The sequence below is a fragment of the Ammodytes marinus genome, assembly GCF_949987685.1.
Source record: "Ammodytes marinus genome assembly, chromosome: 11".
In the NCBI taxonomy this organism is placed as follows: Eukaryota; Metazoa; Chordata; class Actinopteri; order Uranoscopiformes; family Ammodytidae; genus Ammodytes; species Ammodytes marinus.
The window spans coordinates 8,738,185-8,753,541 of NC_137215.1; the positions used below are offsets into that span (position 1 = coordinate 8,738,185).

At 41.8% G+C, this 15,357-nt stretch overlaps 1 protein-coding gene across 4 annotated transcripts in view; it reads left to right on the forward strand.

The window, feature by feature from the left end:
- Positions 1 to 3,130: 3,130 nt before the first annotated feature.
- The window catches only part of LOC307257711 (transcription factor COE3), a 68,655-nt gene continuing 56,428 nt past the window's right edge, over positions 3,131 to 15,357 (forward strand). For all 4 annotated transcript variants that reach the window (XM_080037000.1, XM_080037002.1, XM_080037001.1 and 1 more), the window contains exons 1-6: positions 3,131 to 3,780; positions 4,089 to 4,245; positions 4,533 to 4,596; positions 4,863 to 4,918; positions 6,856 to 6,929; positions 8,748 to 8,816. In XM_080037000.1, the coding sequence (XP_079893126.1) occupies positions 3,650 to 3,780; positions 4,089 to 4,245; positions 4,533 to 4,596; positions 4,863 to 4,918; positions 6,856 to 6,929; positions 8,748 to 8,816 (551 nt within the window). In that variant the 5' untranslated portion in view covers positions 3,131 to 3,649. The remainder of the gene's footprint in view (positions 3,781 to 4,088; positions 4,246 to 4,532; positions 4,597 to 4,862; positions 4,919 to 6,855; positions 6,930 to 8,747; positions 8,817 to 15,357) is intronic.

The window sequence follows — 15,357 nt, forward strand, 5'->3', positions numbered from 1 at the left end:
GAATACACTAGTTGAAGTTGATCTTTAAAAGCGAAGTGATTATTTAAAAAACACAGCTGCACATGTCTCATTGAATGTTTTTTTTAGCTTGGCAGCTCATGCACGTGCACATACATAAATAATCACATTTTAAGTTCAATCTTACACACAAATTATCACAGGTTTTAAAGTGAGCGAGGTGCTACACAGAATAAGTGGGCTGACTGCTGCCTATTTTCTTCCATATGGAATTTGGAATGATGCGTAACTGTAGGCGTATTTGATTAATATTTAATCGAAAAAAGATCGCTTTAAAACAACCTCTGTGATAAAGCCGTGAGCGAACTTGCATGGTGGTTACTAATAAGATTTCTTTCTCCCCCTTTCCTTCCTTCTTTCTTTTTTTGCCAATCAATTCATTAGGAAACAATGCAGGTGAGCATAATGAAAGTGTTGTCCCAATAAAGTGCATCGATGGACAGCTGGGCAGCGGCCGGCTGATTGACTTTGCCTTGACATCTGGGAGGCCCGCTGGCCCCTGGCACGCGTATAGGCTGATGTCGCCATTTACATGCAAATTTAAGGAGATCATGAGGGCCTCGCCCCGTAAATTCACACAAAAAAGAAGACGTCAGCCTCAATACGGAGGAGGCTCGTCCCGTCGAGACGGGAGGTCTTCCAAGTCACCGTGTACATTTTTATTGGGAGCCACGCGTCCCGAGGAGTTTGGTTTGATAGTATAGTGGTGGTCAGGTCCCAAATCTTTGGGGGTTCATTCATTGTGGCCACTGAATAGAAGAATGGGGATAACAGACCCCCGTGTCACCAGGCGGTCATTTAAATAAGCATTCAGCCAAGATGCACACACACCAGGCAAATAGTTTGCACTTGTTTCCCTGCTTCTTATGACCCATCACTTACCTCCAGCGTTCAGTTGAGAAAACAGGCTTTTTATTTTTTAAGTGAGAAATTGGGAAATGTGACCAAATAAGATCCTATTAATTCCACGGCCGTGCAAAGTTTCCAATGCACACACACACCACTACAAAACAAACGGGGATCAACATTTTCCTTTATTTTAATGCTACCATTTTCACCTAATGATGGAGAGCGCATTTTCCACGGTGTAAGCCCCACCACGCAGATGATCCCACAGAATGAGCTGAGACGGATTCAGGCTCCCGCGCCTCAGTGTGTGGAGCAGCTGACTCCCTCTCCACGTCCAGATGGCTCCTGCACACAGATTTGCATTCATTTTCCCTCTTAATATCTTCTGAAATAGCGGGGGCAGCTGCATTTGTTGTCAAATACGGTTTAAAACTCCCTTTCAGGACAGCATCGTTACCTACGTGACGGGTGTGGAGATCCATTTTCCCTCTCCAGTCAACAGTATCAGATCTAAGAGGATTTGTCTCAAAGTCCCCTAATTTGATAATCAGATTTAAATCGCCTCGGTGCGTGTAATCAGGGGTTAAGTTCTAATAAGCGACTTGAAACTGCAAAAAAGGAACAAATAAAGAAGGGAAAGGCACAGTGGGTTCTGTGCAAAAAAAAGATATTTGCAATCTCAGAAGAACAGACAAAACAATTTAAGACATGCGTCTCGGTTTGTTTCATCTAAGAGAGACAACATGTAACACTTCTTACAAAGGGGCCTCATTTGAATGTTTCCCTGATTATTATTATTTTTTTCACGAATTGAAACTTGGATTTCTCTTAAATAATAATAATAAAAAAAGTTAAACATCCACACCCTCATTTTGTGACTGGGCAATTTGGCAATAGATTGTGTAGAGGTGAAAGCAACAGCTTATAATTCACTTATCTTTGGCAGCAGCTATTAACCCTCAGCACCAGCTAGATAGATTGCTCAGGATATAGCACACATCTCTCTTCCTCGCACCCTCCCCTCGCTCGCTCCATCCTCTCCTCCTTTTCACCACTAATGAACCGAATTGCTCGCTGGCCCCTCTCGGACAGAGTCGGACATGTCTTACGCAGTCGCCTCTTTAGAAAATGATTAAGATGTTTCTGATTATCACTGATTTAAAAGGACGTGCATGAAATAAAGAAGACACAGAACCATTGGATTTCCTGAAGTTTGTTTAATGTCACGAGACACCGTGGCTCTCTCAGTTTTAGCCCATAAAAAAACAAGAGGTCACAAGATCTGACATTAGCCTCTGCAAATGGCACAGTGATGGGATTGATTTGTTTTCACATTAATAGTGTGGATGCTAGAAAAAACTCCTTCACAAATAATGCTCAGCGCCATAAAGAAAGAGTGCCCTGCCATGCACAGCAAACACAATTGCAAGTCAATCATCAGTTGTTAAAAAAATCCCAATGAAAAGTTAATGTAAATTAATAAATTCTTAACCATGTCTGATCCTCTGAAAACAGCGTTATATTAATTACATTTTAATTACAATAAAATAACCCGCAACATAGGAGAGTTAGTAACGCACAATAAAAACGCATCAGCCATATGAAGAAACATGATCTGCCATTATTGAAATATGATTTATGGCACGTATCTACGCAGATTTTCAGATGCTTTCGTTACATTAGTGAACAAACAATTTCATCACGTCAATTTGTAGCAATAATAACACATTTGATCAAATAAATATGTCAAATACTATTAATTGTAATCCAATAATATAATAACACTTAACTGCTATCATTAGGCCAGATAAAAAAAGCAATGAATTCTGAACTGCGAGTTAGAATGTAGCCTATTATTATTGTAATTTTTTTTATTTATTTTTTCCTCATTATGTGTGGTGGTTACACCCGGTTGAATTTTTTCCATATCAATCAAAAAGTCAAACTCACCACATATAGGGCCTAAGCAAGAGGAAAAGTGGAGCGAAAAGTGAGTGTTCTCGGGCTGCTGCACTATAGGGCTGTACCCGTAGCCTACAGTGGAGCGCCGCTTGCTTGACAGGAACCGTCAGCGCTCCTTGTATGGGCAAAACCACGCCCCCTACGCGTCATATTCTGACAGCGCCTCTCCCGTGGGTTTAGAGTTTTGGCTCCCGGGAAAGATTTCAGTCCTCGGGGAAAGAGGGCTTAGTTTTGCATGTTCCCATCCATCGTGCACGACGCGAAAGGGCCCCTTATCCACCTCTCCTGTGTACTAGGAACACCTCCACTGGTGATCAGCCTTTCGCCTGTGTTTGTCTTGTGGAGAAGCAGCAGCACCTTTTTTCAGGAGTGGGTTTTTTATTCAACGAAGAAGTCCTGAAGGTTTTGGATGCGGTGCTTCAGGGATGTGGGCACTTTGAGAGCAGCATCACCCACAACACACAAACAACTGCCATCGATTTTTCTGTGAATAGCACAAAAAAGAAACAATAGCAACACACACAAGAAAAAAAAAAGAAAAAAAAATCTTGCCTATTGAACAATTCACTTTTCGAGTCTGTGTGGATACCGCTCTAACTAAGTACAGCACTTTGAGAATTGTTCACATCGGACGGACTGAAGAGGGAGGCAAGACCTGTGGACCGGGTTTTCCCTCGCAAGTCTGACTCGGCTCTCTCTCGCGCTACTTATCCCGTGAAGAGAAAAAAGAGAACATAAACCCTAAAGGATAACCCGCTTTGGACGTTTATTTTCCCCCTAATTTCACAGGAGGCTCTTTTTGCCACGCAAATTGTCCTAAATGTTTGGGATTCAGGAAACTATACCGCGGGGTGGGACGACGATGAAGGAGGAACCGCTCGGTGGACTGAACTCGGTCCGCTCCTGGATGCACACAGCTGGGGTGGTGGATGCGAACACAGCCGCCCAAAGGTACGCATGCCAAAAAAGCATCTGATTTTCTCACGCATTCCCTTCCTCATCATATCGACCCCTCAATCCCCTGAATACTCTGTATCAATTACGGTCTCCCAATAAATGCCCCCCCTTCGGCTTTGCCCTTCTTTCATTACATCAGATTAGCCATTATTGTGACAAATCAAGAAATCTCCCCCGTATACTCGAAGCGTGCTTCTGCATCTCCAATGTTTCTCCCATCAGATTCTCTGTTCTCCATCATCTTAGTATCCCCGGTGTCCGGTGCTTAACCGAGATGGTCTCTTCTTGTTTTCTCCCCGCAGCGGTGTCGGCTTGGCACGGGCACATTATGAAAAGCAGCCCCCTTCCAACCTCAGAAAATCCAATTTTTTCCATTTCGTCCTGGCGCTGTATGACAGACAGGGTCAGCCCGTGGAGATCGAAAGGACAGCTTTTGTGGACTTTGTGGAAAAAGATAAAGTAAGCGGCGTATTTCATTTTTGTAGAGATCCATGCAATGCACCCCTTGTACATAATCAGCACATGTATCGAAATTATGTTCTCTGAAATGGCAATGGGTTACTAAGGGGATGTCACGTGTAATATTGATTTTTTTTTAAACACTCAATTCCTTGATGATAGACAGTCCTTCAACAACTAAAGCTGTTTCTCTTCTTTTGCACATAAACAATTTTCTGTAGACATGTTGTGCTGATGGGTCAGTTGCTCTGTTGATGTTGATTTTAACAAACTGTTGTCTTCTGCAGGAACCAACCAGTGAAAAAACTAACAATGGGATACATTACAAACTACAGTTATTGTACAGCAATGGTAAGTGAAAAGTGTAATTTATTTTTTGCAAACACCTATAAATATATCAGATATTAGTTTGCCTGTTTGCATAAAACCACGTGTTATAACAACACTAATAATATTAATAGTAAAAGCAGTCTTATAATTTTAAGAACTCTTCTAGATTTTTTCTATCACATGTTACAACACTTTTTGAAAGTAGGGATTTAAATTTGTTTTAATTGTATTTATTGCATGGTTCCTCACAAGTGCTCTTCTTATTTTTCTTCTTCTCCTCTCCCTAGGCGTCAGAACAGAACAGGATCTTTACATACGGTTAATCGATTCCATGACGAAGCAGGTAAGCTGCTGTTACACTTGTTTTTTACACACAGTGCAAAAAGGAAAAAAAAACTGTTCACATCCACGGTTCACCTGTGCAAAACCTTAACATGCCGTGCAAATTGTCACCCCTGAGGTGCACACACACACAACACACATATATCCTGCACACCATCCACGCGGGATTTTCCCCCTTTAAAAAGAAATCTGCTTGCAAAATGCGGTCGTGGCACAAAATAAAATCAAATTACCAGTGTAACCCGAAGAGACAAGCTTCCATTTTGCCTGTTTACGTTCGGTCATATCATATTGCACGTCTCCAAAGATAATTTTATTCCGGCATGGGTTGGGGCTTCTCTTTGCAGGCTCAGTTTGTCCAACATTAAGAATTTAACACCACGTCTGCTCAAAGAATCAGAGGTGATCGCTCTGCGTAGATTTCTGAAAAAAATTGCACCAAATATTATATTTATAAATATAATTCTCAATGTGATTTAGTGAGGTGCATTTCAATCATATTCCCCACAAACATGTGAGTGACTATTTAATCCCAGAGCCCAGCGCACAAAATGTTATTATTGAGCCTCAACGCGCGTTTTCAGGCCAAAGCAAAGATTTGTAAACGTATTTATAATTAGAGCAATAAAATCAGACATCCTTATTTCGGCTCTGCAGTTCACTTTTTGCCATCAAATAAAGGGTTTTTCGGCGGAGCCTTGTGAATAGAGCCGTGAAGCCTGGACCACTGGTCACAGACAACATTCCTGTGCGAATGATCCGAGTCAATGACGCAGAAACAAGCAATTTATGGATTTCTGTTTCTACAGCTGCAACAGCGACATAAATCTAACCAATATAGATAATCGCCCGGTTCACCCGGAAAAATAAAAAAATAAATGAAATAATAATACATCAGGTCTAGTAGGACAGCTTTTAAAAAGCGAGGAGAGTGATGCGACCTGGTTCAGATATGTCACTTTTTTTAACAGTCACTCTCTCTTATTGGCCTAAAAAAATAATAATAAAAAAATATTTAAAAAAATATGAATGGCGTCAGAACATTAAAATATAGGACGCCGTTTATTTTGCATGTTGTTTTATTTTTTATGTTTTTTTCTCCAACTATTTTGTCACTAACGTGCTGCTCGTGCCTGCGTTTACACTTGGTGCGTGTTTTCAGTATATCCGAGCGAGTGAAGTGTCTTTCCTTAGAAAAAAAGGGGAAGAAGGAGGGAGGGATCGAGGGAGGGAGAGAAGAGCGGCAGAACTGATAGCTCCACGCCATCTGTTTCAGCCAATGCTCAAAAATTACTCAACCGTACCGCCAGACACCGCTTTTTATCCACAGAAAGATCATTGTTAGCGGCTCAAAATAAACAACAGATTGCCCATTAACACTTTCCCCCAAATATCCCCAGATTATAAGCATATTGATGACACTTCTATTGGATCTCTCCTTATGAAAATCTCGCTTTCTCTGTCTGTCTGTCTGAGCCACAGGATATTATCTGGATAAATACAAAGGAAAAAATACAAAAAAAATTACAATTTATTTTTATAATCATCATAACCATTGCTATTCATTTTATAATTATATTTTGAGTGTTACTGCAAGTGGACATATTGTTGATGTTGTTATTATTATTAAACACAGTTATTTTTTATTTTTTTATTTACATGTATGTAAATTATTTCTATATTAATTAATATAATTTGTAACACTGATAACACTGTGATAATCTCAACCATATTTCTCACTTAGCCTTTGCACCCTGTAATATATTCTGTTGTCCTTACCATGTTTATTCATGCCCTGGATCTAGTTTATGAAGTGCCACACAGAGAAGCTACACCTCAGTCAAAATATCTGTGAATTGAATGTTTTTTATATTAATATGTGTTAAGGAGATGACTGTATTTTCACCCTGTTTTACATCTCATTTTTCCCTATCAAAGGCCATCATTTATGAGGGCCAAGACAAGAACCCAGAAATGTGTAGAGTTCTTCTTACTCATGAAATTATGTGCAGGTAAGCAATTTAATTATTATTATTATTATTATTTTTGTAATTTTTTTTACTCTGTCCAATTTGCATATGCAGGCAAAAAGTCATGCCCCCCCCCACTACCCTTTTCAATAAGTTTTGACACTCATGCATGATGTGATGCAGCAATCCAGACCGTCCTGTGGTCCTCCCAGCAACCACAGAGAAATACTGTGAGAGTGAAAGCTGCTGTCATTTCTAACTTTGATAGGCTGTGATTCAACTTTGATATGAATATGAATCTGACAGTGAAAATGAACTGACTTGTCTCTCTCAGTGAAGGGGAAATTGAATGTATAATAAACCGCCAGTGACACAGTACACAAGTTATGTTTTTTAATTTGCATTATATATTTATATTTTTTTTATGTTTCAAGAATGGCATGTGATCATTTAAGCCCCTGCCAGACACAATGTGCTCTCTTGTTAAGTTATGCGTATAGATGTCGCATGCTATGTATCAGTCTTTTTTCTTTCTTTCTTCTTCTTCTTCTTCTTTCTGCCACTGAGTCAGATCTCGGTTGATCCCACCTGTCAACAATGATCAGCGAGCCTTTTAGCGTCATTTAACCACATAAATCTCAAGCTCTCATATTGCGCTGCTATTCAGCGGTGTCATTGATACTAAAAGGAAAAACGCCTTTTGTTGTTATTGTTGAGCTCAGCGTGAGCTTTGTGAACATTGAATTTGGATACTGTCGGTTAACCTCTCCTTTGTTGCACCGGTGCATTGTTCAAGTTACCGGTTGAGAGCAAGTGCAGCATGAGAGCTGAGAATGATTTGTCCTTTTCCATGCATAAACTCATCACTCACGCTCAATTTATACATGCATCCATCACTTATTTGTGACACGTTGAATATGCTGGTGCTCCAGAGGTAATATTTTTTGGTATTTCTTTATTTTGCCAAGAATAAGTGCAATTTTGCTGCTGAGGAAAAACACCACTTTAACTGCTTCCTATAATCAGACGAGAATATACATAATAAGATGAATAATCTTTGGATACCTTATCTTATTACATCCTAATTTTCAGGCATGTAATACACTAGTTTTTGAATGACATTTTGGCTCTTGTAATGTGCAGTGCCTCAGCTGTAACACACATCTTTATTATTGCTGCTAGAAAGCAAATGTAAATCAGACAGATATTTAAATAGCGTGTGGTTGACTGACAGTTGCTTTTGCACAAAAATCTTTGTTTTTCTCTCTGCGCCATATGGCATAAATCAATCTTATTCTCGTTTGTTTATATGTTTTCATTTCAAATTGAAGCCGGGGATGATGTATTTGTTTATTTTTATTTTTTTACAGTTTTGATTCAAGTCCTAATCAAAGTAGTGAGAGGCATGCAAGCTATAGGCTTATGGAGGGGATGGTTGAAGCATGTGGTGGAAGATAGATTAGTGCTTTTGAGGCCATAATTGATAAATGCCCCACAGAAATATTGGTTGAGGGTGGCACCTTGCATCTCCCTCAGAAATAGCAGCTTGGCAATTAGAGGTAAACAAAAGCTGAAGCTGTGAAAAGTGACTCCCCTGCCTCCTGGCCCAATCCCCACTCCCCTCCCCTCCAACACTAAGCCAAACAACACAACATGTTGTTTTCACAATTTTTATCAGCCATCAGCATCAGTGGAATGGATAGATTGAGTTAAGGAAATCTTTTGTGCCCCCCTCCCAATATTAAAACCTACTCCCAGGCACTTAATAAATGTATGTGGCTTTGTGTGCATTATTTATTTATTTTCATTTATTTCGCAAAGTGTTGCTTGCTCTGAAACACGCTGTCTATGTTCCACCAGCCGATGCTGTGACAAGAAAAGCTGTGGAAACAGGAACGAGACCCCATCAGACCCGGTGATCATCGACAGGTAGGCAGTGTGCGCCGTCTTCTTGTGTGTGTGTGTGTGTGTGTGTGTGTGAACGGGGGAGTGAGTAAGAGAGGGAGCCAGTGTCTGAGTGACTAAATGGATGAGTGACTGAGTGGATGAGCGGGCACACGGAAGAGCTAGTGAACAAATGAGTTGCCTCCCGTCGTGCCAGACGGCCCAGTTGGGCTGACTTGCATCTCACAGCCTCCACAGTGTGTGGGAACCCGTGGGTGATTCTGTGTGAGGGGCTGAGGGGCGTCTTTCCCAGGTACCTGTGCACCGAGGGGCGGTCACCACCTGGATAGGGTTTGTTCAATCACAGGTGGTTCAATCACTAGAGGATCATGCTGGGAATACACCTAATTAGCTTAGGCAACTTCACATTTATTTGGCTGGCTTCCCCGTCTTTGTTTACGACAGTGATGCTTACACTGTCAATAGTGGGTTTTTTCATTGACTGTTTCCTTCTCTCTCTCTCTCTCTCTCTCTCTCTCTCTAGTTAGCTGTGAGCTACATGCCATTAAAGTTTCGTTTTAGAAGGGATAAACATTTTATGTCGGCTGTATTGTTCGGCACCTTCAGGGAGGTTACATGTGCCACATTTATATTACCTTCATCACTTCCTAAAGAGGGAGATTAATGGTCTTCTACCAGGCATTGACAATTTTTCCTCACACTGTGAAACTATACGTTCCGGGCCAGTCTGATTATGTTTATGTATGTAGTTATGTGTGTATGTGTGTGTGTGTTTGTGTGGTGGGATATAGGGGTGAGGTAGGGGGTGTATTTTGAGCGTCGATCTCAATGTAACTCACCACGTAGTAGGCAGAGACAGCAATGCTAATGTTTGACTAGCCGGAATCACTGTTTGCTTAGTGGAGAATGTCTGGTATCTGACAGAGGGGACAACTCTCTTATTAGTAATCAAATAGGGCTGAGCAGTTGTTGCTGCCACTCCACTCCAGCGGCTTCTCATGCATCAGGAAGTAGGAGCTGGCTGCCCTGGGAGCCTGGATGGATTACCAGCGCTACTGCTGTCTGAACTCAAACTCACACAGACACACCAAGGCACACACACACACACGCACACACACACACACACACACACACTCACACACAGACGAGGACACAAGCATGCAGACACCCACACACAGGCATGCCCGTCCTCATATGCAGGCATGCTGCTTGTGTGTGTTGTCTACGCTGTTCTGCTTGACAGTCACAGTGCATTATGTACAAGAGAAGTTACTGAGGTGCTCAGGACCATGTCAGGATGTCTTCTTGTGCTCTATCTGATACCAAACGGATCGCTGCATTTATTAGCCATTTTGCATTTGTAACATTAACATATAACTTGAGACGTCCGCTTTGGCCAGTTTCCGGTGCTTTCATGTTTGCTTTGTGTCACTCTGTGGCCTTTTTGTGTGCTTAGAGTTTCGCACGCCATTGTTCTTCAATCTGCGGGACAAAAAAACATGTAACATAAGTACAATAAGCAAAATGAATGCATGGAGAATTAAAGTCAAGAAGAGAGGGTGGGAAGAAAAAAAGAACAGGGGAGAAAAGAAGCGGATGGATATTGTAAGCTCAACCGGCTCAGGGAGGGCTCGGATTTTCATTGTGACCCGTCTGAATAGGAGTGGAGTATCCCTTTCCTTGCACAATGAGCGGCTCTGTTGAAACACAAAAGCATATGTTCCTCATTAGACCCTCCCATTGTCTCCATGTCGTAACTATGAGCCCGTCAGCTCACCCTAGCAGACCCACACAGGTTCCCAGTGACTGAGGGAGAGCTTGTTGAGAGGTGCTTGTGAAAAGGGTTCCAGGGTTTAGCAAAGAGTTACGGACATGACCAGAGCACACCGCAGGCTCGCTACGTAGCATTATTTACCGCAACGTCTCGACTATTCCCGCTGTGCATACGGGGCGAGCTTTTAGTTTAGGCTTCCATGTTTTACAGCCATTCCTCTTGCATCTGTCATTTTCCCATGCACATCATTACAGGCACCTGTGCTGCGGCCACTGCTGGCAGAAACTGATTATTTCCAATTGAGTAGAACATTGTTGAGTGACATAAACCTAAGAGAAGAGGTTTGATTGTTGAATCAGGCATGTCTCATCTGTCTACAATTACAGTACGAAAAAACCAGCTAGCACTGCCACATTTCCTGGAGAAACAGTAGCATGGCCGAACCTTAAGAAACAGATTTGGATTGAATCATTGATGGCGTTCATTCGCTGTAACATTTTCCCAGATGGTAAGAGGGGAAAGCGCACACAGCTAGCTGGCATCTAGCAAGACATTAACTGGCGTTCCCATGGATCTGGCATATCCAACGGAGTTTGGGAAACTTATCATTCCAAATGTGTCCTATTTTCCTGCGGTCAAGCCAGACATCTGTTTACCCTATTTTCTCTCAGAGTTTTTGATACAGATTTTCACTCAGATTTTTTGAAGAGGAAGGATTCTCTTAAAAAAAAAAAAAGAAAAAAAAAGAAGAAAGTTGGTTAGATATAGGACCAACAGCTGTCACAAAGTTTCAGCACTGCTTGGTCTTTAAATATTTCAGTACTTACATTTGATGCCGTTGCATTATTCATGCTCTCTTTTGGATGAAGAAAGGCACTATTTTCGTTTGCATTTGGTCGGGTTTATACGTGTTGTGAGTCAAATTTCGACATCTTTGGGGGAAAGTCTGCACATAGTTTGCTCTACAAAAAAAAAGAAGGAAACGTCTTTTGTCTTTCAATAGCGTGAGTTTACTTTTTTTTCTCCTTTTCTCCCGACATCTATTGAGAGAATAAAAAATGTGCTAGTCAGTCGCTGCTTACATTAAATAAAAAGCGACGGTAGATTTATCTAGTGACTAATTGCGGCGCTGTTTCTATGACCGCAGTTCGGTATAATCATCTCTCCCCTTTTATAAATCCAGCAGTGCTACAGATGTCACATTTATAAGTTAATGGTGCCTTAAAGTAAGTGGGGGTGTAGGTTTATTCAGTCGGTAATTTGAGTCTTTAGAATTATAGTGATGAGGAACCCAATATCTGATTAGATGGTTTTCCCATTTACAGTGCATGGAGTGTAGAGCCAAACATAACTCAATTTGCGACGACTCTCCTGGTCTGGAATCTGTCTTCACTCTCTTGCATATTGACTTTGTCTTCTCTTGTGTGAAAGATTAGATACATTGTTCAGGCTTACACATGGATTTTGTAATAAGACGGCGCATGTTGTTGAAAGAGGAGAGAAATGACTCATTCTGCGTGTCAGGGTTCAAAGGTCACGTTTTACTCTGAGAAAGCCGACGCAATTTATGCAAGTAGAATCGAGACAGACAGAGAGAAAGAGAGAGAGAGAGAGAGAGAGAGAGAGAGTGAGTATGTGTTATCAATGTGTATTCTGCCCATATATGAATTTTGAATTTAATGTATGTTCATACAGTTTAACATCCTGTGTCAATTTACGCTGCCATTCACAAACGGACTCAGGACCAGATCTAAATATGTCAGCTCCATTTATTCCAGCGGCCACGGCACTCCCTTTCACTTCCTGTCACAGAGGTCAAAGAGCACTGACCTTTGGAGTGCAGCCCAGCCACTGAATAATTCATGACATTGACTTGTTTTTTCCCTTATTTTTCCTCCTTGTCTCTCTCTCTCTCTCTTTCTTTCTTTCTTTCTCTCTCTCTCTCTCTCTCTCTCTCTCTCTCTCTCTCTCTCTTTTTTTTTTTGGTCAGCACACATGGTTGTGCTGTGGGAGGCTTTTATTCATTTAGCTCATTTATAAAGGCCTCACCGCACCTGTTCGTGTGTTAATGCAATTAAATTTTGGCCTAATGTAAATTTTGCTTAGCTTTCCGTTATGTTCCTCATTAGCGGAGCCTGTATTTTCTAAACGACTTTGCGTTATCGTTCATTTGTAGAACACCTACGAGGTCATTTCCCAGAGTGCACTTGACTTGTTGTCAACTTGTTTACCAGAAACAAAAGAGCGCGCAGTCCTAGAACGCCTCGCATGTGGGTTCCCTCGGCCTTCTAAGGAACAAATCGGAAAATGTGTGTGCTCCCATCTGGTTTTTGCAAAACCGTGATTACCTCCAAAAGCTGAACAAATGCCAGTATTTATAAGGTCAGCCCTTTATGTGGAAATGTGATGTAAATGAGAATCAGCGAAAGGGGACATTAAACAAAATTAAATTCATTGTCTCCTTTAATGTCATTTACATTTTTGGCTAAGCCCTGGACTGTCAAAGAGGATTTCTAAAACCATTTTAATTGCACATCAGCATTGGGGGAAAAAAGAGGGTGTGTTTTTGCTGAGCGGCTGTCTTGATAACCTGCAAAGAGAAGTCTGTTTATGAAAGTACCTAAATGACATGTTTTCACTGCATCTGCAGACAGGCAATTAAGATGGCATTCGGTAGGTAGTGTTAATCTAGCATTGTGCTCCCACCATCCATTATGAAAATGATGCAGTGGATAGGGGTCACTGTTGTTGTGAAAGAGAGTGGATTTCTGCAGGTGTTCCTTCTGTTGTTTTTTTTAAAGCATTACACCATTGAGCTGTGGGACCTACACTGCAAGGTTTTTAAGGCTTTTTTACAGCGAGTCATTTAAAAGCTGTTAACTTGTATAGGAAATGCTCTCTTTCCTATATTTACACACCCATTGCAAACACCTGCTCACACCTTTTTTTTTTATTCGTGGCTTAACAATACATCCATCTCAGCTTGTTATTCACGGCTGAGTTTTGGTGTAATTCATGTGACAGATGTGAGTTGTCGAAAAAGCCCACGGAGAAATGGGAGAATAAACTGGCCACCGCTGCCGAAAGTCGACATGATGTTTGAGTGAGGCCTGTCTCCTCTCCAGCCAGAGTATAGGAAGAGCAGGAAGTGTTGAGAGCGAAAGCTGTACTTGGCAGCTCTCCTTTGGCTTGCACTTGCCGAAAAATGAAACCCAGACCCTCTCTCTCTCTCTCTCTCTCTCTCTCTCTCTCTCTCTCTCTCTCTCTCTCGCTCTCTCCGCAAGCCCCAGAGCCAGAACCTCCTTACCAAGTGTTCCAACATCCAGAGATTGGGTAATACTGTTCACTAAGCAAAACATTACCTCAAATTATTCTCGCCCTGTTTTTCTATTCCCTCCTCCCTCGTGTCGGTTTTATCGCAGTTTGTAAATGTCAAGACACGTACAAAAGACGCACAGTATAAATGATATTTTCCAAATTATGCTCACATGTTTGGGTTCACATGAGTGGCGGCTGAACGTAACGTTGGTGCCTGACGCTCCCGGGGGACACCCACCTCACTAGGGTAGGATTCCCCAGTGGCATCAGCTAATGGCAAGACTTGACAACAGCAGAGAAGCCGGGGGTGTTGTGTTTTACTAGCGCTGAGCAGGGGTGATGACTTTAACATGTGTGCAGAGAGAAAGACGGAGATGGTTGTGTGGTGGGTGTGTGCACGTGTGTGTGTGTGTGTGTGTGTGTGTGTGTGTGTGTGTGTGTGTGTGTGTGCGTGCATGTGTGTGTGTGCACGTGGTGTGCTAAAGAGAGAGGTGTGCAGTACGAAAAGAGTGGCGCGGGCCAACAGAGCGACGGATTCGGCTCCAGCTTGACGGCAGTGAAAGACGAAACATGGTTCCACATGTGTTGAGAAAGAGCAGTCCATCTGTCCATGGAGACAACCCCTCCCCCCTCTCCCACCCCCTTCTCTTTCCCTCTTTCCTTCTCTTCCTCTTCTCCTTCTCTCTCTCTCCTCTCCCCCCACTCTTTTACTCCCCTGGTTCACTGCTGACAGAAACAAGGCCAGAGCTGGGGTGATGGGATGAATGCTGGGCCAAGAGCAACACTGGACTTTGTGTATACACACACACGCGCGCACACACACACACGCACGCTGAAGAGAAATAAGGAAAGGTTATCAAAGATTTTATTTTTTGCCGTGTACGTTGTTAAAGTTTACAATCTTCAGTTGCATTCACTGACTTGTTTTAGCGCTACGTTAATGTGATTTAAATCCGGCGGCGGAGCCATGTAAAAGATTTATTTTGATATTATGAGAGAAAACAATCTATTAAGATTTATTCCCTCCACCCTGACACACGGCTGCAATAAGCCACACTGGTGAAAATCTTGCATTATTGAAATTAAATCTGGAGTGAATAAAACACGCGACTCTTTCTCAAATATTTAGCAGCTCTCCTTCATAATTCAACTTTGTGGCTGTTTTGAAGAGGTTGTTTGGTTTCCTAAAGCATTAAAGACGCAAGAGCTTTGTCAAACAGCTCCTGATTCTGTGAATCACATTTAGGTCACACAGACAGACAGACTAGTGTTTTTTTTAAAGTTGCCATTTTTTTTCTTTTGAATAAGGGTCTCCTTTCTTTCTCTTGGCATATTCTCACTCCCATTCAATCCTTATTAGGTTTCCCCTAATTGTCAAACAAACTGTTGGGTCAACCTCAGTCGTATCTGGCCGTAAAACAGCACATTAGGCCCTGGTGAGGGATATATGTGGTATTTCATCGGAGACGGAGT